At 39.3% G+C, this 22,194-nt stretch overlaps 4 protein-coding genes across 8 annotated transcripts in view; 3 read left to right on the top strand and 1 right to left on the bottom strand.

Moving 5' to 3' along the window:
• grid2ipb (glutamate receptor, ionotropic, delta 2 (Grid2) interacting protein, b) overlaps window positions 1-5,427 on the bottom strand; it is a 47,020-nt gene extending 41,593 nt beyond the window's left edge. For 2 of the 5 annotated variants that reach the window (XM_017705528.2, XM_017705527.2), the window contains exons 1-3: window positions 4,948-5,334; window positions 3,172-3,425; window positions 2,236-2,568 (exon numbers count right to left, since the gene is read on the bottom strand). In XM_017705528.2, coding sequence (XP_017561017.1) covers window positions 2,236-2,568; window positions 3,172-3,425; window positions 4,948-5,032 — 672 coding nt within the window. In that variant the 5' untranslated portion in view covers window positions 5,033-5,334. Of the gene's footprint in view, window positions 1-2,235; window positions 2,569-3,171; window positions 3,426-4,947; window positions 5,344-5,380 lie in introns of those variants that run through there. The other 3 variants (XM_017705529.2, XM_017705530.2, XM_017705531.2) reach the window with 3 other exon arrangements.
• A 1,976-nt stretch (window positions 5,428-7,403) lies between these two features.
• On the top strand, window positions 7,404-13,246 carry zdhhc4 (zinc finger DHHC-type palmitoyltransferase 4). The gene is made up of 7 exons (XM_017705532.1): window positions 7,404-7,481; window positions 7,748-7,885; window positions 9,049-9,122; window positions 9,528-9,706; window positions 9,784-9,909; window positions 11,233-11,477; window positions 12,832-13,246. Exons 2-7 carry the CDS (start codon window positions 7,763-7,765, stop codon window positions 13,120-13,122), a joined length of 1,038 nt encoding a protein of 345 aa, XP_017561021.1. The 5' UTR covers window positions 7,404-7,481; window positions 7,748-7,762; the 3' UTR covers window positions 13,123-13,246.
• Window positions 13,247-14,134: 888 nt separating this feature from the next.
• On the top strand, window positions 14,135-16,983 carry LOC108431958 (phosphoglycolate phosphatase). Its single transcript, XM_017705455.2, has 2 exons — window positions 14,135-15,023; window positions 15,791-16,983. The coding sequence occupies exons 1-2, from the start codon at window positions 14,429-14,431 to the stop codon at window positions 16,114-16,116; spliced, it is 921 nt and encodes a 306-aa protein (XP_017560944.1). The 5' UTR covers window positions 14,135-14,428; the 3' UTR covers window positions 16,117-16,983.
• A 352-nt stretch (window positions 16,984-17,335) lies between these two features.
• bricd5 (BRICHOS domain containing 5) lies at window positions 17,336-21,811 on the top strand. Its single transcript, XM_017705456.2, has 6 exons — window positions 17,336-17,424; window positions 17,733-17,861; window positions 18,202-18,354; window positions 18,444-18,551; window positions 19,880-20,033; window positions 21,413-21,811. Exons 1-6 carry the CDS (start codon window positions 17,371-17,373, stop codon window positions 21,502-21,504), a joined length of 690 nt encoding a protein of 229 aa, XP_017560945.1. The 5' UTR covers window positions 17,336-17,370; the 3' UTR covers window positions 21,505-21,811.
• The last annotated feature ends 383 nt before the right edge of the window (window positions 21,812-22,194 follow it).

Genomic DNA, 22,194 nt, shown 5'->3' on the forward strand with positions numbered 1-22,194 from the left:
ACACTCACACCCAGGGGCAATTTAGCATGTCCAACTGGCCTGACTGCATGTCTTTGGACTGTGGGAGGAAACCGGAGAACCCAGAGGAAACCCACGCAGACACGGGGAGAACATGCAAACTCCACACAGAGAGGACCCTGATCACCCAGCCAGGGAATTGAACCCAGGCCCTCCTCGCTGTGAGGCAACAGGGACGTCTGGGGGGCCTTGTCTGATGAATTCTACTATCCCCCCAGACATCCCTGTATGCATGATTACCTTTCTGCAGTGGTGGACAGTAACTAAGTAAATGTAATTTATTACTGTACTTACGTAGTTTATCTATACTTTACTGAAGTATTTCCATTTTGTGTGACTTTTTACTTTCACTCCACTTCATTTCAAAGACAAGTATCTTACTTTTTACTCCACTACATTTTGCGAAATCTGTCATTCCTTTTGGTTTATGTGTGTATAAAACGTAACATGTCAAAATGAAAGAAGCAGGAACACCAATCAGGGCACAGAGGCACTTTCTTTTGAGCTTGTTTTGACCTGTTGCTCATGCCAACCCAGTGCAAGCACAAGGTTCAATGTCACTGCAATAGCGTAAAATTTTGGGAGCATCTATTCAACATAAATGATGGAACTAACCTAACTTTGTGTAAATAGACCACAATATAGAAATATGTACACATATACAGTTGTGATTGTGTCTCTTTTTTCTGAATTTATACAAACACTTTCATTTCATAGAAAATGTGTTCTGGCTAGTTTATGAACAGAGAACTACAGATGTAATATAATAAAGGAAAACTCATTTGTGAAACTTTGTTTAAAGCAAGTTTTTATTAAATTTAAACTTGTAACTAAGTTGCAAATAAATATTAAACTGAAACTTTGCTTGTTTGCAAATAGTTATTTCAGAGCCACTTGGTTCTACCTAATGGAAATTTTTTGCCTTCAATGTTTTGTGCTTATGATCATTTTAATAGACATCAGCATCAGACTTGAATTGACAGAATTGATGACATTCTATTAAAAGATTGGTTTACCAAGAATGACATTGGAGTATTATCACCTAGATTGTGTTAACGATCTTTCACTTAATACCAGTGAGGAGTGCAACACTCAAACATAATGCACTTTTCCTCACCAGGTTAGCCTCAGGAAGCTAATTGGCTAGGCATGTAAACTTAAAACTCAACATAAACAAAATAATAACTGTTTTGTCTGGCGATAAACTTTGATGCAAAACTGTGGTGTAGTGCCTTTCTTTTTGTTGCTGTTAGCCGTTTTGCCTTTAGCATGCTTGTTAACTCGTCAGTAAAATGATAACGTTGTAGTAGCAGTCATGTAAATGAAATGTTCTGGTTTTGAAATATTACACATTTTAAAGTAGTGACAGGAAATCTAATGAGCTTTTTTGCTGGAAATGTGTGGTGGCCATATGTAAAAAATGAGCTACCAGAAGGAGGAAATCAAATCAATGCCATCCTCTTTGGGAGAGATAACCATAGGAGATAACTGATCTGATGTTCTTAAAAACGTGCCATACATGACACACGTCATGTTTGTCATCAGAGATTCCAGCTGACGAGGGTGATGTTCTGACATCACAAATGCTTGTTGTCGCTTGTTCAGCAGATGGAGAGCAATTGCAGCACCTGCCTTCAAAAACTGCGGCCACCTTACTTCTGCAGATTTTAATGTTATGTGACATTTAATGTCAGGTGATGTTCTGCAGTGCTCGCCAAAGTCAGACATAATTTCTAACCAGAATGCATTGTTTTAAGTTGAGAATGCATCACATTAAGTCAGCGCTGTGCTGGGCCACATTAATTCTACTGCAACCATTGGCTGCGCTCGTTTTTGATTTACCCTAACTTGATGATTCTTTGTAAAGTGCTGATGGCTGCAGGGGTGGGGTATATAAACACTGCCATCAAGTCTGACAAGTCTGCCAGATTGAGGAAATCCCCTTTGGGAGAGATGAACATAGGAGACAAACACGTCACGTTTGTCAGTGGAGATTGCAACCAACCATGATGATGATGCTGCTGAAGCCAACACTACTGGGCACTCAATCCCTCACCCCCCTGAGGGCTCATTTAATGCACTTCACTCGAGCTAATAATGTGATAGGATGGCCCTTAAGATGGCATCAGAGATTCCTACAAGGGGAAATGATGAGGCCAAGTAGACAAGGGTTTATTAAAATCAGTTCAGAATGGGGCAACATATCTGTAATCTCACCCTCCTGTTGAATTCAAGGGCCTTGTGTTTGCGGTCCAGTCGCGTGCCGTCATTGCCTTTCTGGCACTCGTCTATGCTGCCACTGCTGCGTTTCTGCCGACTGCCCATGCACAGTACTCCCAGACGTAGTGTGCGGCCCTGCGATGCTTTTATCAGGGCAGCAGCCATCTCGTGCTGCTTCACAGGGATTCCATTCACCTCCATAACATAATCCCCTGCCCTCAGACCACTGCGGCCAGCTGGAGAGCAGGGAGAGCAGTCCTCCACCAGCAGGGGGCAGTCTCCCACTATAGTGAAGCCAAAGCGACCATCTGGGCCTGGGGTGATATCCATCTGCAGAGGCAGTGAAAGTTGAGAAATGTTGATTATTGTATATAAGTCCTAAAACGTTATTTACATTGACAACTGAGTTACTAAGAGTGATAGTTAAGTGGTATAGTGGTAGGTAAAATTCATATAATTTTCCCTGCAGTCAAAATGTCTTACCCATGGCATGTTTGGTGTCTAAAGTTTGCTTCTCTAGTTTTGCACTAGAGTAGTAAAGCTAATGGCCAACAAGTGATGGAAGCTTATGATCACTAATTTTTTTATGGGTAATGAGAGTGCAACATTCTTTTGTAGCTAACAGTATGTCTTGCAGTGTCTATTTGAGATTACTTAACAATGTAGCTTGAGGTAACTGATGATTTTGGCATGCATTTTTCTAAACTGGTGACTATAGGTTCCATTATTTTTCCTTCTATTACATTAGCCCTGCAGCTCCACTTAAAAACTAAAGAAACAAACTTCTGTTGGTGTCGGCTGTTATTTAGTGTTTGTAAATGTAAGACCATTACGTTATAAGATTGGTTGAACAAAAAGACAGAAAGGTAAAAGAATAAGCCGAGAAAGGAAGAATACATAATGTAACCACCACACGGTCCTCTAACCTCTGACCTGTTGGATTCTGGAGACCACCCCAATGCTGGGTGGGATGTTCTTCTGCGTCTGGGCTAGAGCTATTAGAGCCTGAGGGCCAAGAGTGGACACATCTTGACCTTCAATCTCCAACACCTGGTCTCCAGGCTGCAGGCCTGACAGGTGAGCACTGCTACCTTCCTGCACAGAAAGAATATAGCTGGGCCCATTCCCCCCAAGCTGAAAGCCAAACTCCTCTGGCCAGCCCTGGTTAGATGTTGGCATGGTGAGGACTGTAACAGAAGGGAGAGACAAACATAGCTTCCTTATTCTTCAATAAATGTTTATCTATGATGTCACAACTAGGGATATGATGATTACTGGTTTTAGTCCACAGTATAAAACCCAAAGACACTTAGAGATGGCACCACTCCAATAACAAGTATTGGTATCAAGCCAAAATGCTGGATCAAATAACGAAGGGTGAAAAAAAAAAATCCTGTAACAAATCTAACCTGAAATAGCGCATACTCACATTGGATTATCTGATGGTGTTAGCTGTGTATATATTCATGTGGGGTAATACAGTGTTTCAGAAGAATATGATCGTCTACTTTTAGATGCACATCTTAAGTGCACAACTTCATTCAAAAATAGCTTATTTTGAAGCTAAGCAGATTTTTAAAAGACATATTGCATTTTTATTTGTTCTGGCCAATTAAGATTGTAAAGATTTCAATATAGATATCAGAAAAAAAGTGGTATCATGCCATCTGTTATGATAATCATACTGCTATAAATTCTATTAATTCCAAAAGTTGCAATGGAAGTAAATAATCTGCTGCTACAGTCTCTCTGCAAACATTTTTGAGTTTATTATAATAATATAAAAAATACCAGGAACTACAGCTGGGTAATATATAGTGTCTAGCACTAGCTTTGAATGACACAAGAAATACAATTAAATTACAATTAAAGAAATACACATAATTCGGTACCTGAAACTGTCTCAAAATACCTAAACTCATTCTAGCAGCTGCTAATGTGATACATTTGTAATTACCACAAAATTAGTACAATTCAACACTACCAAAACCAAAAACCATGATAATTTTGGTCACTAATATCACAATTAGTAATTATATCGCAATTTTCATGTTGTACCATCCCTAGTCATGGCTTACTTATTAACCCCAAAAGAGACTTTTTAAGGACAGCTGGTTATTTGTGAAGCTGTGGCAACAGTCCAGATTTTGGACTTCAGGGACACTTGTTATGCTATGTATTTTATTGATCCTGCAAGGATTTTCTTACAAGTGCTGTGCTTTAAGAGTGAGATCCAGCCTCTCATGCAATGAGTCTCAGCTGACAGCTCAAACCTTCTGGTGTCATTGACCTCATTGAGAAAACACAACCGAGAAATCCAAAAGCACTCAGAATGCAGTCAGGTCAATATGCTGCTCCCACAGCTCAGCTTTGTACTCCGAAACATAATCAGAAACACATTAATACGTGGCGCTTTAACATTTATGCTGGAATTACACAAATATTAATTTGGCAACACACGTATTTAAAACAAAATCTATTAAAAAACATGATGCTGTGCATTTAGGGCAATCCAGGGACAGCCTAACTCAGAATTTTAAAGGCTTATCAGAATTACAGAAGGTAATGCAAAAAATAGAATTAAGGCCCATTAACCTACATGCAAATCTATGACTATAAGTGTTAATATAAAAATGGATGTACATTACCAACTCTGCACGTTACATCTAAATGGAAACTTCATGATTAAGCCATACCACTGGAACTTACAGAAATCTTTAGGTGGGTATCGAGAGCCAGACTTCTGTTGACGTAAAGAGTATCTCCCTCTCTTGTTCTGCAGGAATTTCTTCATTTTGTACAAGTTCAACAAGTGACAAAGGCAAAAATATCCAGTTCTCTTCTCCCACCTGAGTCACTGCTAAGCACGTTCAACAGAACCTCCATTCAGTGGCTTTACCATGCACCCATCATCAAAGTCAAGCATGCAGAGTTGTGCCATTAAAAAATAAAAGACAATGGTGACTGTGCACAAAGTGTCAAAGTGCTGCTGCTGTTCGCTGGGTTGACTCTGCATCTCTGGCTAAGTCTGGACAGTCTTGCCTGCAGAGCTAACATACTGAAACTGGGACAGCGTAGCACAGATCCTTAATAATTCTCTCTCCAAAAAGGGTAAAGTGAGGCCCCATTTTTCTATAAATACCTTCCTCCCATACTCTGCCAGCTAGCTCCCTCTCCAAGGGATGGAAAGTGGCCCAGTATCAGCATGGGGATCCAGCAGGACGATGGTGGCTAATTAGAACGTCTGCGTGAGGATCACAGTCACACCACTTTGAACAGAAGCGCTGCAATTAAAGCCCATGCTCTGGATTAGGCAGATTAAAATGGTGCATCCCTAAGATCCCCCTGACCACATGGCAGGAGCACATTCTGTCATGTATCCTGGAGAGAGACTGGGGACGGCAGAGTGATTTACTCTGAGAGAACTAAACTGCAAACATGGTTTCAGTGAGCAGTTAGTTTTAGTCTAATCAACAAAGTGAGTAGCACTGGCTAGTCCAAATCAAAAACAATATCTAGCAAAAACACAATATCATGCTAGTGAACAGTCTCATTAGCACAGACCCGCAGATGTCCAGGGACCAAGGCAAGTTATACATGGCTAACTACTTAAATTATTTAGTGGCGACACTTCTATCTCCAAACAGACACTCTTCCTCAATCAATGTCTCATCTTACCAGTGCAAAAGCCTCTTTGACCATCAAGCAGAGAAACGGTTTGGTGTTTCAAAGAAAGTGCATTCAGTTCCATTGCTGTGGATGCATTTAGAGCACTTTGGCCTGTAATAACATTATGCAAGTGACCTTAGGTTCAGCATGATTAAAAGTAAGATACATAACAGCTTCTATGATTCCTCTAAATAATTAAGGTAAGATGAATAATTGTGTTATTCTCTCTATTACTTTCTAAACTGTCAGGGGTTCTTGAATGGGTTTCCCCAGAGCCTTAAAGAAAAACAACATACGCGTAAAGTACCAATTCAGCATAATATTAAACTGTTAATTAAAATACTTATAGGTAGATAGAATGTGACTCCCCCCTTTCCAAAACAAACTGAGTTGACAGGACTCAGATCCAGAAACTGAAACACTTCCAAGCAGAACAATGGTTCACTTACTTGTGTTACACATTTAGCCATAATGATGCTCAAAGAAACAAATATGTTTACCAACACCAGCTAAAGTGTACAGATGCAGGGAGAGATACACACATACCTTTTTAAAAAATCTGTATCCTTTCTTTGATAGTGATGTGCTTGAAGGTTTTTCCGGGGTGACTTTTCCCTAAGGCATGACCTGTACTGTGCTGTTAGCATAGTGTAACTTGAGAGATGTTTGCAGCTTCAGTTTAAAGCTTCAGCCATGGCAACCTGAGCCTGGACTGAGGCTGTTAGTGCAGGTGCACCTAGAGTTGCTCTGATCAGGGGAAGCAATCAACTCATTACATTTCCCTCAAAACACTTGACTTATGTATGAATGAACACCCATTTCATAGGTCATGAAGTTATGCTGCAAATATAAAGTGTGTTTCTGGAAATATTTTGTTGTGTGTATGTGTGTATTTCCCTAATTTTAGATCAACAAAGTGAGTTATTGGGTGAGACATATTTCGTGAAATGATGAAATTGTCTAGACAACTACTTTATTACATAAATCATAAATTATTTAGCATGTTAACCTGTTCATGTCCCACAACAAAATGTGTTCTGCATGGTATAAAATGATGACATTTTAGATTATATAGTTACAACTTGGATAAACGTGTTGAAATTCTTTGATTACATGTAATTTTCAAGCATTTCTTCACATTCAAACAAAAAAATATAACATAGAACATAAATGCAATATGATAAATACAACATGATAAATTAAGTGGTCCTATAGCTATACAGTTTCAAGGATTTTACTTCAAATTTGTGCTTTTTAAAAATGAATTAAGTGTTTTTAATTAATTGAATTAAATAGGTATTGTATGGACATTATTTAAAAATTCTATTATTATTCAGTATTTAGTATTTTTTTCAGTATTTTTTGATTATATAAGTGTTTATTACTTCTTTAATTCAGTATACAATTCTTTAATTATTCAGAAAAGTGTGAAATTATGCCTCTGATTGGAGACTTTTATATTGAAGTTGTGAAGCCTTGGAGATCCGCTTTCCACTGGCTTCCTCTCTGCAAGGCATGAGGAAATAAACCGCCCACCAACGAAAGGTTTAAGGATGATCTGCACATGAAAAAAGGTGAAACAGAATTCAGCCTTACGCCCTTTTTAAATCCACTGTGCATCCAGTGTATATTTTGCTTAAATGAATGAATTTCATTAAATTAAATCAGGCTGGGTTTAGTTATGTTGCTGGCTGGCGTGGACTAATATCAACCTTCTTGCCTCTTTAGCTCGCTAGCGTTAACTTAATTTTACTAATGGAAAAAACAGCTTCTCACACTAACAGACTGGATACATTATTATTTATTTACTATTGTTTTTTGCGTATCTTGCTTTTTACAGTGTTGCGGGTCAGAAATGGACTTTCTGACTCTTTTTTCCATCTACGTGGTGGTTGTGCTCACCTGCATTGCGCTAGTTTGTAGGTACTCAGGGCAGCAGCAGACTCCTTTCGGACGGCTGTACCAAACCTTCACTCAGGTAAGCACTGCAGTGTCCGCACGGTGGCGCTGTACTCCCACAAATGAACAAAGCTGCTACTACGTTGAAACATTTGTAGTAAGAGTTAAATAATGTTCTACAGAGATTACTGAAATACCCTCATCAGTCTGAACAGCTTTCTTGCTGTCTGGGTCATTAAAGGCTTGGCAGATAACTTGCATTAATCCTGCAATAATATTTAGCTTGACTCTGTAAAAAAATAAATGAATAAATAAAATAGTTTGAGTTGCCATAGCATATTAATACACACCACTGCTAACTCGGTGCTAACGTAACATTACCATAGCATATTAATACACACCACTGCTAACTCGGTGCTAACGTAACATTGCCATAGCATATTAATACACACCACTGCTAACTCGGTGCTAACGTAACATTACCATAGCATATTAATACACACCACTGCTAACTCGGTGCTAACGTAACATTGCCATAGCATATTAATACACACCACTGCTAATCTGATGCTAACGTAACATTGCCATAGCATATTAATACACACCACTGCTAACTCGGTGCTAACGTAACATTGCCATAGCATATTAATACACACCACTGCTAATCTGATGCTAACGTAACATTGAAAATATATACACTAGTAAACATTGCTTAACATTACCATTGTTGTTTTGGCGGTAATCGAATGAACAGTAGCTACTTGCAGAACCTAACACTCTCATAAGTTTGTTTTACTGTATGTAGATCTCTGTAATTAACACTTTTATGAAGTGACTGAAGTAGCCCATGCTTTATTTTTAGGTATGTACAGCTCAGCTGTTGGTGCAAGGAGCCCATCAGCGGACACATCACATACACAGCGTTTTTAAGAAGCTATAGACAGAGGCTTTTCTAATTATATCAGAATGTTGTATTGAGAGTTTATGTGAAAGCAGTGTTTTACAGTATTCATACACTAACAAGACACATTCAGGAAAAAATACAGTGCTCAGCTGGCCTGTAAGTATATAGATCCACTACAGTTTACTTTTAGGCCTGCTGATGGTTTGAGTTCTGTGTAAGCCCACTCTTCAGTTCTTCACTCTGACTGTGACAATGGACGTAGATTCATAATAGTTATTGGATAATTTAGAGTAGCTGAATAATAGCTGAAAAATAAGCCTGCGACTTATATTGCTTAGGTTGTTTCTCCCTGGATTCCGCAATGCATTCAGAACATTTGCCAAAAGACTGTGCACAGACTGTTCCACCAGAGGTAAGAATTACAGCAAAATCCATTATTACAGCAAGATCTATTATCTATTAAGTTTTATTATTTATTGTCATTCATTGTTTTAGATTTTCCTATTCATTTGCGTAGATGCTTTTACAATTCTGCCCATTTGAAACGTATTAAATATTGCATCTGTACAGTAAATAACTTTGTTGCATGTGCATGTGCATATTAGCCAATATTTTGGCTAGCAAATATTTTGCCAACAAATTGACCAAATTCAATTTAATTTACTTGAATAAAATATGACACATTTCTCTAGGAGCTTATCATCCCCTGTCTGGTTTCTCGTGGTTGGTCTGTTTACTGTTTAAATCCATATTGTTCTAGTGCTGTTGTTTTATTTCATGATATTAATTCAATATGGTGCTTTCTCTTCTGCAACAGAAACAACTTCTTCATTTACTTGCACCTTATACTTGAGGCTGCTGTGTATGCAGAATACTCCTATGAGGTTTTCAGCTTCTGTTTGGAGATGGACACCACTTTAGTCAATGTGTGTGTTCCATATGTCCTCCTTGCACTAAAGACTTGCATCTTTTACCTCTGTTGTAGTAGAGATCCAGGTGAGCAAACAATGTCCTCCCTTCTGTTTTCTAATAGAACCACTACATCCACACTAAAGTTCTGTTTGCTTTCTCAGGTACATTGACAAAGAAAAATCATGCAGCTCAATTGAAAGTGTACCAGTATGATGAGAAATTGTTTCAAGAGGGAGCTGTGTGTCCTACATGTCAGTTGGTGAAGCCTGCCAGATCCAAACACTGTAGTAAGTATAATAAGTTCTACTGTAGAATGGTGCAGAAGAGTAAAGGTGTGTAAAATATTGCCATGTACTGTAGGTCCTTCAGCTAGTTTCTGTACTTTTGTAACATTTAAATATGCATCCCATTGTTTTTCCTCATGGTCAGACCAGAGTCCTCTTCTCCTTAGCAGTGCAGAGCATTCCTTACTGTTTCCTAATGACTGCTTTGCTCTTACTGTGACACATCCCTGGCAATTTCATAGATGTTTCTAACCTTGGCTTGTTCTAGAAAATAAACATTCTTAAAGGACCCATATCTTACAGTTTGATCCCTGGTGAAGCTACAGCCGTCTGTGGCTGGGATTCAAAGACAGCACAGTTGGCCTCACTGGTGGGTAGGATGGTGCTCCCTGTCTCCACTTCCCACTTAGTATGATGCTAGTGACCGCAGGTCTGGTAGCTGACGTAACAGAACTAGCCATTGGGTCTTTCCTCAGAGTTTGTTCAGCTGTCCAGTGATGTAGCAATAGTGTCAGTTTGAAAAAGATGTGGTGCCGCTTCACTGGTCTCAGAGGAAGCATGTGCCAGCTTTCACTCTGCTGGGACTTGTGTTGTCCTGTGGTTGGGGAGTGCCAACTAGGGGTTGAATTGGATATGACCAAAATAGGGAGAAAATTGGGAAAAATAAAAAAAAAGCTGATTTTTTTTTTTTTATTCTTCATTAAGAGGTAGTTGTAAATTACCCCTTAACATGCCAAGCTTATTACACACTAAGGCTTATTATTCAGTAACTACATGGACTACAATGCAAACTGGCCAAGTAATTCTTAGAAGTGTGCTGTAAAACATTGGTCCCACTGGTGGGTTGTGACCATTTAAGAGGTTACATCTGCATAGTTCTCCCTTTCAGCGATGGGGCTAGTTTTCCACAGGGAAGACTTTGTGGTAATCAAATACCAACATAGTGGTGTGGAGTTTATGCACATGGATAACAGAAAACCTTTTAACTGTGCTGCTTTTTTGTTCTAAAATTGCAAATCAAAACAGCTATGTTTAGACATTTTCTCACATCTGTCTTATCCCAGGATCTATATTATTATAGTGTGACCATTGTATTTTTTTATTCATTATATAGTCATATGTCAAATGTGTATTTACACAATTCAGCAACTGCCTAGTGGCCTGTTATTAGTCCTTTTTCAAGTTAACAGGTTTTTAGTTCCTTTTAAGTCCAAGAAGATACATTGAATTTATTGTCCGTGGTAGTCAGCTGTACATTACCAATGCTGCACACAGAGGTTTGAAAAATACTGGAATAATTCTTTAAAACCGCTTTATTGTATTTAGGGGTCTGCAATCGATGTGTCCAGAGATTTGACCACCACTGCATCTGGGTGAATAACTGCATCGGTGCTCAGAACACTAGATACTTCCTGTTGTACCTTCTGAGTGTGTGTGCCATGGCAGGTGATATTGCAGTGCTGACAGCAGACATGTTGTTTCATGTTGTCCTGCGATCTGGCCTTATGCATGCACACTACATCGATGAGCAGGGCCAGCAGCAGCCTTCTGGACTTCTTTTTGTCATACAGGTACGTCACACCTCAGTGTGTCACTGCAAAACCTCCAAATGGGCAATTATATATACTTATATACTAACACAGCAGTGCAACCTTGACAGTAAAATAGTACACTACACAATTTTATTTCATTTTTACATTTTTAAAGCAGTTTTTTTTAACCAAAAAGTGAGTGCGTTACTTTACTGAATCTTATTAAAATTGATTGTAACTATGGATGCACCAAATTTTGGCCACCAAGACATTTGGACAAAAGTACTCTACAGTGAGACTTTCATTTGAACAATTTGTGAGATAAAAACACCAAAGGATTAATGAAGTTTCAAAATCTGTCATTTAACAAGTAAATCTAATGATTATGAAAATGACAATTCACAATCGACAGTATAACTAAATAGTGGAATTCATTGGCTTGACTGACCAACCGTTCTCTGTTGTTAAGGACGTTTGATTTCTTGATCATATTCTGTAGCAAACATGCTGTAGTCACATAAGTGTAAGGTTATTGTATGTATTTAATATATTGTGAGCTCAATTTTGTTATTTTTTGAAAGCAGTTCAAAAATAAAAGTGAATTTTCTTTATAACCCTGTAGTTTTATGTTTAGTGCGTTTTACTCAAAAGCATAAATAAATGGCAAATTTTTTTGTTTTTGTTTTTTTTTTTGGTCAGGTGTACCTTGAGTTTCTTTTTTTTGCTTATTGGTGCATCTCTAACATTCCAAAATTGGAACGTTTCCAAACAGATGTTGATCTGCATCAAACCACAGTTCTGCTACTTTTGCTCTAAGCAGGATTTATGCTGTGTGACTCCTTCAGTGTAACTAAACCCATTGCTAAATGCCTTAAAAGCAGCCTCTTTATCTAATCTCTGTAGAGTAAGCTTTCCCAATACACATGTGAAAACTTGTATTGACTCTGAGACATTTCTCCCTAAAACCCACCAATACAGTTTTCATGAAGATTCTGACATTTACTGTTGTTTTTATATTTGAGATTTGTTCTTGAGCAAGAACAGAATCTGCAAACAAAAGTGCGAACAATTCTGCAGTTTAAGAACACGTCACAAATCTAACAGACTTTTTCTCAGGACCTTTCTCAAGAACAAATTTAAGAAAAACATGGAGAAACATTGGTGAATGAGGCCCTTAGTTCTGACCTTAGCTAAAAACTTAGACTAGCTTAGACTAAAAACACAATCTTTATTTTAATGTAGTACAAGTTCATTGTTATTAGAGTGTGACCACTGAAAAATGAAGTCTTGAAGAAAAATGAAAATTACTATAAGCATAAACACATTTCTGACTCTGAATAATGCTAGGATTTCCAGCCCCTAATGACACCACATTCTTGGATTCTCTCTACAGCATCTCTTCTTGACCTTCCCCAGGATAGTCTTCATGCTTGGTTTCCTGATATTCGTTTTTTTCCTCCTGGCGGGATATTCCATGTTTCACTGTTATCTGGCTCTGGTCAATCAAACATCCAATGAATGGTTTAAAAGGAAAGGTCTCAGGTGTCAGCATTGCCACCCTGTCTCTGGACATTTCTGTGCTACCTCTTACAATCCTATAAGGGGCTTCTACCACCGGGGAATCCTCAGAAATCTGGGAGAGATATTTTGGCCTTTATCTCCCACTCAGAAGAAAGACAATTAGCTCCTGTTTAACATGGTGTCCTTTTTTTTAACGGCAGGTCTATTTTTATATGTCACATTGTATGATGTTTTGGTGAATGAGTTGTTTGAAATAAACATTTTCAATCTGCTGTTGATTAAACAAATGTTTGGCTTATCAGCCTGCTTATTTTCCTTGCACTGCTCAACCTACAAAGCAGTGTGAATTTACTAAATTCATGAGGTCTATCACGAATACATATGTAAGGGTACAGGGTGTTCCACAAAACAAGATTTCCCCCAATATGAAAATAGAATGTATTGCAATCTCTTATAGATACTCTTTCCAAAAGTTTGTTGACATCAATTCATGCAACGTTTCTTCAAGGGTATTAATAAGGGAGTTTGTCCCCCATTTGCTGCTGTAACTACCTTTACTTTTCTAGGGTGGTTTAGGTGTTGGAACATTGCCGTGAAGATTTGATTGCATTTAGCCCCAAGTGCATTAGTGAGGTCAGCTACTGGTGTTGGATGAGTAGTTCTGGATCACAACTCTTCAGCTTATTCTAAAGGTATTCAGTGGTGCTCCACTCCAGAGAACACAATTCCGCTACTATACAGTCCAATGCTGTGGGGCTTTATGTCACTCTAGCTAACACTTGCTGCTGTGGTGACCTTATGCTTATGTGTGAGTGTTCCTTGGAGTCCTGATCAATTAGCAATACTTGTCTATTGAAATTATACAAGATAGGTGTGCACAATTAAAAAGGGTGGCTGAATTCACAAATTAGAAGGGATGTCTTGGTACTTCTGGAAATGTAGTGCTGGTTTTCCAGAGCCAGGTGAAGCCTAAAGCTAACCTAAAAAGAACTGGTATTTCAACATTCACAAGTGAAATTCCAGTTAGGCCTAATCCATATTTCACACCGTATACTGAATATATTGTAGGCTAATGTAATTGAATATAATAATGACTGTCCAACAGGAATACCCCCTCTTGCTACCCGAGATGTCCTCGTAGCCTTTCTTCAGCTTTACTGTCCCTTTAAAGCGGTGCGGAAGTGCCCGGACGACTAATTCAATAAGGTTAGGTCGGGATGTGGCTAAAAGCACGCGAGTGAATCACTTACACAAGAAGGGGATCTTACTGCTGCTGCCGCCTTTTCTCCGCGCGTTTTACGGCGTGCTCCTTTTTACTGCTCTCAAATGAGCCACTCTAGCTTTTAAGGATAAAAAAGTAGTCCGCTAGCGGTTGTACGTGTGTTTGGCTCGGCGGAGAGAAAGGACGAGGGGATTTGACCTCGCTGTGTCACTGTGAAAGTGCACGAGAATAAACCGGCAGTTTCCCAATGGCCGTGTCAAAGTGCAGCCGGCTCAGCGGTGCTTTGGTCAAGCAGCTGCTAGAATCTGTGGACAGCGTACTTTTTGACTGCGATGGTGTGATCTGGAGAGGAGACCAGGCCATCCCCGGAGCCCCCGAGGTGATCAACTTGTTGAAGAAAAGCGGCAAGAAGGTGTTTTTCGTGACCAACAACAGCACCAAAACCCGTAAAATGTACGCGGACAAGCTTGGTAAACTGGGCTTCGACGCTAGCGAGGAAGAGGTGTTCGGCACGGCTTACTGCTCAGCCATGTACCTCAAAACGGTGTGCAGGCTCCAAGGTAAGGTCTATCTGATTGGGAGCCACGCCATGAGGCAGGAGCTGGAAGCGATGTGCATCCAGCAGGTTGGCGTAGGTCCAGATCCAGTGTCTGGAGGTCAAAGCGACTGGGCCAACGTTCCACTGGACCCGGATGTCAAAGCCGTGCTGGTGGGCTTCGACGAGCATTTCAGCTACATGAAGCTGAACAGGGCGCTGCAGTACCTCTGCGATCCTGAGTGCCAGTTTGTGGGTACCAACACGGACACCAGGCTGCCCCTGGAAGGGGGCAAAGCAGTGCCAGGTGAGCCTTCAGGACCTACTGCTTCAATTCTACCCTCCTCTGAGTGGGACTGAATTAATAAGTAGAGTTTGAGTCTAAAACCCCAAAACTCCTGATTTAGGATGTACTATATTGAGGCATCTGTCAGCATTAGAAGTGAAGTTAGGCAACAATTCTCTAGTTCTCCTTTCAAAATACAGATCATAATACAAGTTATGTAGATTACTTTTCTCACAAACATTTATGGGCACATCCAGCCAAAATGAAAAATTTAACCGTTATTATGAATATGATAAACATGCATACTCGCTTTCTACAGCTGCAGCACAGTAATCTCCAGAGAGAGATGTTCCAATTTAAACACTAGAAAACCCCCTTCTGATGGGAAACTATAAGCCCATTTTTTAAAGATTGTTTCTACAGAAGCTAAAATCTGCTAGGAAGTCTTAATATCGTAATGCAGTGAAAGTACACGATAGACAAAAACACAATATGGATCCAAAATCATTAATTTTGTCAAAACTGTGAGGCTGAGGAATGCAGTGCTGCACTACATAATATAATATAACATAACATGATATAACAATGTATTAATTGCTAGTTTTAGGCCAGAATGGCCCATTAAATTAACATATGTTTTGAGAATACTCAGACTTAAATCCATTGATCTTGTCAAGTACACAGTAGACATAATTACTTGCCACCTCTCACCATGTTTATTATGCATGTTCTGAGTGTGAAGTAAAATGATGTTAGTTGATGATGCCTTCTCACCTTTAACCCTATAGGGACTGGTTGCCTCCTGAAGTCTGTGGAGACAGCAGCACAGCGGCAGGCTCAGGTGGTCGGGAAGCCCAGCAACTTCATGTTTGAATGCGTAGCTGACCAATTTGGTTTGGACCCTAGCAAGTGTCTCATGGTTGGGGACAGACTGGACACGGACATTATGCTGGGCTCCAACTGCGGCCTGAAGACTTTGCTGACCTTGACCGGTGTGTCAACTGTAGCCGATGCAGAGGCTCACCAAAGGAGTGGCTGCCCACACCGTCAGAAAATGGTGCCTGACTATTACGTTGATAGCATAGCAGAGATTTTACCTGCTCTACAAGGATAAATATTAGTATTTATTGCCATTTAACAAGTGTTCTGCGTAATGGAAGGTTTAGCAGAGGTGAAGTTAACAGGGAAAAAATAAATATTTAATATTCTTCCATAAGTTTAAATTGAGCATCGTTAATTAGTTTGTAATATTATGAGAAGTACTTTGTTAAAACACAGGATTATAAAAGGGACTGGGTGTGTACATTTATCCATATCATCAGGCATTGCCAGTGAGCTGTACTGTATGCTGCCTGTATTTCTTCATAATATGCTCCGTCAACTGGGTCTACCTCTGTCTTTGCATATTCTGTAATAATGTCCATGTTTTATAATCTTATATGCCAGGTACAGTGTTGGGGTGCTGTGGTCTTGTTTGAGAGTTAATGTCTTTTTTTCCCTTCAAATATCTAGTTTATTCAGTTTATTTTGTGTGTAACAAAATAGTCCTAACTGTGTAAACACTAAATAATTATACATACATGTTCAGAGAGTACTAAATTAGAATATAATGCACTTGCATGTTTTGTTATGTATGCAAGAACTGGAAAAATCGCATCCAATAGACTAGATGATCTGTTGGTTGCTAATGGATTATATTATGGTGTGCATTAAGAGATTTGACTGTTGTCCTGAGCGGTACCACACAATATGATTTTTCTTGAGGTGCTTCTTTTTTGTCCTTGTTAAAAGAAAGCCTGCCTGTAGAGTTAGAAGAAGAATGAAATAAGTTTTAACCTGGCTTGGTTTCACGTTAATATCGTTAATATGTATGCATCTTTAGTCAGTTCAGCTTCTTCAGATGTACCATCATTTCCCTTTTGCCTTGAACAAAGATTCATCATATGAAGATCAAATAAATATGCATATTTTCAGAATGAAAGGCTTGAGTGTGTGCAAGGCTATTAAAGTTATTAACTGTAATTGTGATATTTCCATGTTCAATACAGTAGCTGAAATTAAAGTCACCTTGGGCAGTCAGCAGCTACTGGGCTAGAGCAATGGATGGCTAAAATAACTGAGTCTTTGCGATGACAAGTCCTGTCCACAAAAAAAAAGCCTCTCCCTTTTGTCCATTGTCTAGGGTGGGGTAGCAGCCAGTGGGTTGGGCTATCTGGTGTGTGACTGAGTGAAGGGTGGGGGGTAAAGAATGGCAGTGAGGAGCTGGGCAGGTATACAACCGGCTCTCTTGGTCAGTCCCGGTCATGAACAGAGCCTGATGCAGAGGAGGAAGAGACAGGGACTGTGAGGTGAAACAACTGGATGCAGAATGGTGGGGTGTTGGAAGCGCTCAGAAACCAGTTTGGAGGATCCACAATGCATGGTGAGAGTCTAATTAACTTTATAAATGGCTTTTTTATTATTAAGTAGTGTTGACAGACTTGCTTCCCTCTGCCAGTGAATGTAACTATAGTAGAATACAGCAGAACGTATGCTGCACTTGATTAGAGTGGTGGTGTTTTGAACACTTAAATGTTTACAGTCGAGAAGCACAACTGACAATTTAGTTCAGTCCAAAAAATGATCTCTTTCTGGTAAGCCATCACAAAACTGCAGTTTCACATGGCTAAATAATAGTAGAGTTCCAGGAAAGAATCTAATCTTTGTATGTTTGCTGTGGTCTTGTCTTAGCATTGTGGCCCCATAGACTCCTCCAGGTTTCCTCACAGAGTGTTCTGGGGCAGCCTCACTGCCACAGTGCTCATCATTATCATTGCCCTCATCGTCAGTGGGAAGGTAGCTCTTCAGCCAGAAACAGAGGTAAAAAAAAAAAGTGTATCCACTAAAAATGGCTCCATTTTCAAATTAGAACAGACATACTTATTATATTTATTAATCAGTTCAGAGTTCAGTATTAAAGATCACCTATTGAAGAGCAAGTTTACCTCATTTTCGTTGAGGATTTATCACAATATGTCTTTAACTGGATTGAAAGTTAGTGTTGTACATTAGAACTAATTGAACATGAAAAAGTTGCTTTCTAAATATCAAGTAATATTTGTAGGTAATAATAAGCAGATTTGGTAATGGTTTGCTCTATGGGACTGTGTGCTGTTGGTTTGCACCACAGAAGCAAAATATAAAAGGTTTTTCTAAACAGTCTTCGTTGCAGGTTGTCCGAATCACAGTTCCTGATGCCCCTGCTTCTTTGATCAATCAGTCTGCCTTAGTGGACAAACACAACAATATAGTGACCTATTATGTGACCTCGCAAACCAACCACACCTCTACAGTACTGTTTGACATCAATCATGTAAGAGCCTCTTTTCGTAGCTGTAGTAGAACTTCAATAATGAATGAAAATTCTTCCAAAGTTTATATAGTCTCTCTTTCTTTACTCAGGGGTTAATATGCTACAAGCCTGACGACCAGGATACCTGTTTTCTTCGCCAAATGGAGACATCAGATTATGAAAACATGCATGTTCTCCTCAATGAGTCACAGCAACAGGTAACATTTTAGACTAATTATACATTCTGACCACACTGATTGGTTGAAAAGCGTTGCTTTGTTATGTCTGATAACAACACTATTTTGGTCACTGTAACTATATAACTCCTCTGACCAACAGTCACTATGTAACAACAGTGGTTGAAGGAACTGCTTCTTTGCCAATATGAGAAACACATTGTGTTTTATTACTTCTTTATAAATTGTTTTATAAATAGAACACTTGAGTTTGTGTGGTATCACACCTTCAGTTGTTGTCTGCAACCAAATCACTGCTGTGGTGTGGTGTAAAGCTCCTATCTAGCTAAAAAAAAACAATACCTCAAAATGCTGCCATGTTTGAAACACTGATTTTCTGAAAATTCAGATCTGTCCTGTATTTTTAAGGCATTTTCAGCATTATGGAGTTGCAACATATCAAGCCTTTCCTAACAGAGGAAATCCATGCCCCTTTTGTACCTATGGCCAAGTGTTGCTATGCTGTGCTAGCAGGCAGGTTGATTGATACTTCAACACAGCGGCACCTCAGTGCTCCTGAGCTGATTAGAAAGCTCTTTTGGCTCCTTTCTCCTCTGTGACTCTAGAAAGGGAGTAATGGACCGCACAGGCAACTTGGCCTAGCTGTTGTCTGAATTCCTTAGCACATCTGATCCGCCTTCTATGGATCTCATTACAGGATGGGACCACAGAGTGCACAATGGCCACTCTGTTGGCTTTTTTCCTCTTATAAGTCACTACTGAGAAGAAAAGAGAGCCCTTCCGTTAACAGGGCTGAGACCTGTGCTGGACACACTTCTCTCAGCACTTAACAAGGTGTTTCGTTGGCAGGTTATGATCCGCACAGAATAGACGGGTTGTTACGGTTCACTTGACGTGTATCATAGTGCAGATAGAGACCACTTAAAATCTTGGGATGGAGTTTAGACTTTTGCATCGTTTCATTTCATTAAGGCCATTAGAAAACTTTGAGTAATTCAATCTGCTCGCCAGAAAAGAAGCCTCTTCCTATTCAAATAGCCCTTTTGGACCAAATATCTCCATTTTTGAGCACAATGAGCTATTGATAGATATAAACTGCTTGTTACCATGCTCCCCGAAGCATTACACCACCTTCACACAGCATCTATCTGATCTCACTGCGCAGTAGATTGAGTAATTACAAATGCTTTTTCGTGCTGGATGAAAACACTGTCATCGTCACAAACAAAGCAATTGCGCTGAGAATCATTTAACAGAACAACAATAAGTGTATTTATATGACATCATGCAGCCATCATTCACCTCCTGCTGATATGCATTAAGATACTGTGTGTGGTGTTTTATTTCAGATGAGTCAGGTTTGGCTGGTGGGAAATGAGACTCAGAGACACACTGAGTTTCTGGGCGTTTTGGCAGGTAGTCATGTGAAAGCCTCAACACTCCAGGAGCCACTGCACACCCTCTGTCAGCAAGGACCTGTGTACTGGACAAGGAAAGCTGATGGTGAGGCCTCCAGTACCATAAGTGTATCTTTCAGTGAAGACAATGTCAGGGTTGGTTTCCTGGTCAAGGACTACATTTTCCTTTCAGTGGAAAATCTCCCATCTGAAAGCTGTGTAGTCCAGGACTAGGCTTTATCCCTATCCAGGAAAGTGGCCCTCACATTTCCAGAAGTCCACTACTGTTGCCCAGCTACAGTAACCAGAAACAAAATTATTGCATGGGAGCTGATAAATGCACCTTAAGTAGACTAAACCACGAATGTATGATCAGCAGGGTATGCTTTTCGTGGTTATGCCAAAAGAGGTTCTGAGATGACCCATAACCATTACTGGATGAACATTATTACAGGGATGATGAATCAAAGAAATGGGTCTAAAATATTCAGAACTACTGAGTGAAAAAAAGAAAAAAGAGATGCTTGGTAATTGATGAAAATCTTAAAAACACAATCACTTTAAACCAAAATATGGTGTTATTCAGTAATAATAAGAGATTTTTTGTTTTCATAGAGCACTTGTCATAACAAAAGAAGCTCTGTGATTTACAGTGATAAAGCCCAAGAGTAATAGAAAAACTAAGAGTATTTTAAATCATGTAAGACATTGACACAAAATGAAAAAGATCCACTTCAAATCCACCTTATGCAGAGGCCCATTGGTCTGATTTTTGTATTTTATATACTAGTCCTGCGCAGTATTGTGACATCCATGAAATATATCAAATAATCTGAGTTAAAAGATATAAATATCCTAAATCTCCCTAAAAAGGTTTGTCTATTGAACCATAGAGGAACTTTCAAGTATATCCAGCATCTTAAGACTTGAAGTTTGTTAGTTTCTGTGCTTCTCTTTTTGGAATTTTATGTTAGAGAAGTAAAGAAGAGCAGCTGCTGAACCCAAAAATTAAACCCCAAAAAATTATTTATTTGAATGGCTAAAATGGAACAGAGTAAAAAGTTGTTCACCTTCCTTACGAATATAAAAGTACAAGAAATTTTACTCAAGCACAAGTAGCATGTGAAAGCAACTGAATGCATATTGCTAGCTACTACTCTCTGGTCTTGGAAAGCTTTATTACAAGCTATTCTTTTTGTGAAATGTGAAACATTTTTTATTCATTATTTAGTCACCATGAAGACAAAAAATATGGAAGTATTTAGAAGGCTTGTAATGCAGAAAGCCAGGTACATGGCACATATTGAGGAGCCCTTTAAAGAGCAAAGTGTGACCAAGAAACATAATCCAGCACTCCAGTTGTGACCTTTTCTGGAGTTGCGGTGACTAACAGGAACAAGGCTTGGAAAGTGTGGTTGTTTTGGCATTAAGACCAGCACTCAAAATTCCACCAAACTGATCAGAGCCTCTCTCGCCTCCTTGCAGGTCCCAAGGAAAGATTAATTTACTTCTGCATTGACATCTGCTTCCCCAGCAACGTTTGCGTGTCTGTGTGTTTCTACTACCTGCCAGAATGAGCCTCCGTTCTAAGAGCGTGTGAACACAGTGGGGGGATACACGGTCCCTCTCTCAGACTTTGATAAGGAGGAGACTCTTATGTTGTCATTGCTGAGAGAAAGTGGAGATGCTGCTCACGAAACACAGACTATTACTCTGACAAGGCAATCAGAAGCATCCTGTTATGTTATCTGCAAAGTCCTATTCATCACTTTTTCCTGAAGATGTTTCCATTTTATTCAACTCAAACACTCATTGCTGCTTGTATTTCTTGTAACCTGATGCAGATGAGTAACTGAAAGCACTGTTGGTCTACAATAAAGTACCGTTATACTGAATGATTCATTTCTGAGTGTGTACAACTCTGTTGTAGGACTAGAGTAGTGATTTTGCTCTATAAAGACATTGTCCAAACACTACAATGGATAGTTCAGTTACCTTAAAAGGCAATTTCACCATTTTTTTTCCCAAAACTGCTACACAATTGTTCAGATGTAAACAGTTATTCAGAGTGGTTTCATGTGAAATGGCTAATTCTGGAGAAACTTAGCAACTCACTTTTTTTAAGGGGGCAAGACCCTAATACCAGTGTGTGCCAGCCATATCACAAATGCTTAATTTAAGATGGCTGAGAGAGCAGAAATGTGACTTTATTTTTCCCTTGACTACTACACTGAGCACATACGCTTTTAGAGACTTATGTACACATC

This window comes from Pygocentrus nattereri, chromosome 13 (assembly GCF_015220715.1).
Source record: "Pygocentrus nattereri isolate fPygNat1 chromosome 13, fPygNat1.pri, whole genome shotgun sequence".
NCBI lineage: Eukaryota > Metazoa > Chordata > Actinopteri > Characiformes > Serrasalmidae > Pygocentrus > Pygocentrus nattereri.

Coding starts and splice junctions, on each gene's coding strand:
- zdhhc4 (XM_017705532.1), top strand. CDS start 7,763: ATGGACTTTCTGACTCTTTTTTCCATCTACGTGGTGGTTGTGCTCACC. Junction 9,707..9,783: donor CTGTTGTAGTAGAGATCCAG/GTGAGCAAACAA, acceptor TTGCTTTCTCAG/GTACATTGACAAAGAAAAAT. Junction 11,478..12,831: donor GACTTCTTTTTGTCATACAG/GTACGTCACACC, acceptor TTCTCTCTACAG/CATCTCTTCTTGACCTTCCC.
- LOC108431958 (XM_017705455.2), top strand. CDS start 14,429: ATGGCCGTGTCAAAGTGCAGCCGGCTCAGCGGTGCTTTGGTCAAGCAG. Junction 15,024..15,790: donor AGGGGGCAAAGCAGTGCCAG/GTGAGCCTTCAG, acceptor TTAACCCTATAG/GGACTGGTTGCCTCCTGAAG.
- bricd5 (XM_017705456.2), top strand. CDS start 17,371: ATGGTGGGGTGTTGGAAGCGCTCAGAAACCAGTTTGGAGGATCCACAA. Junction 17,425..17,732: donor TGGAGGATCCACAATGCATG/GTGAGAGTCTAA, acceptor GTCTTGTCTTAG/CATTGTGGCCCCATAGACTC. Junction 18,355..18,443: donor TACTGTTTGACATCAATCAT/GTAAGAGCCTCT, acceptor TTCTTTACTCAG/GGGTTAATATGCTACAAGCC.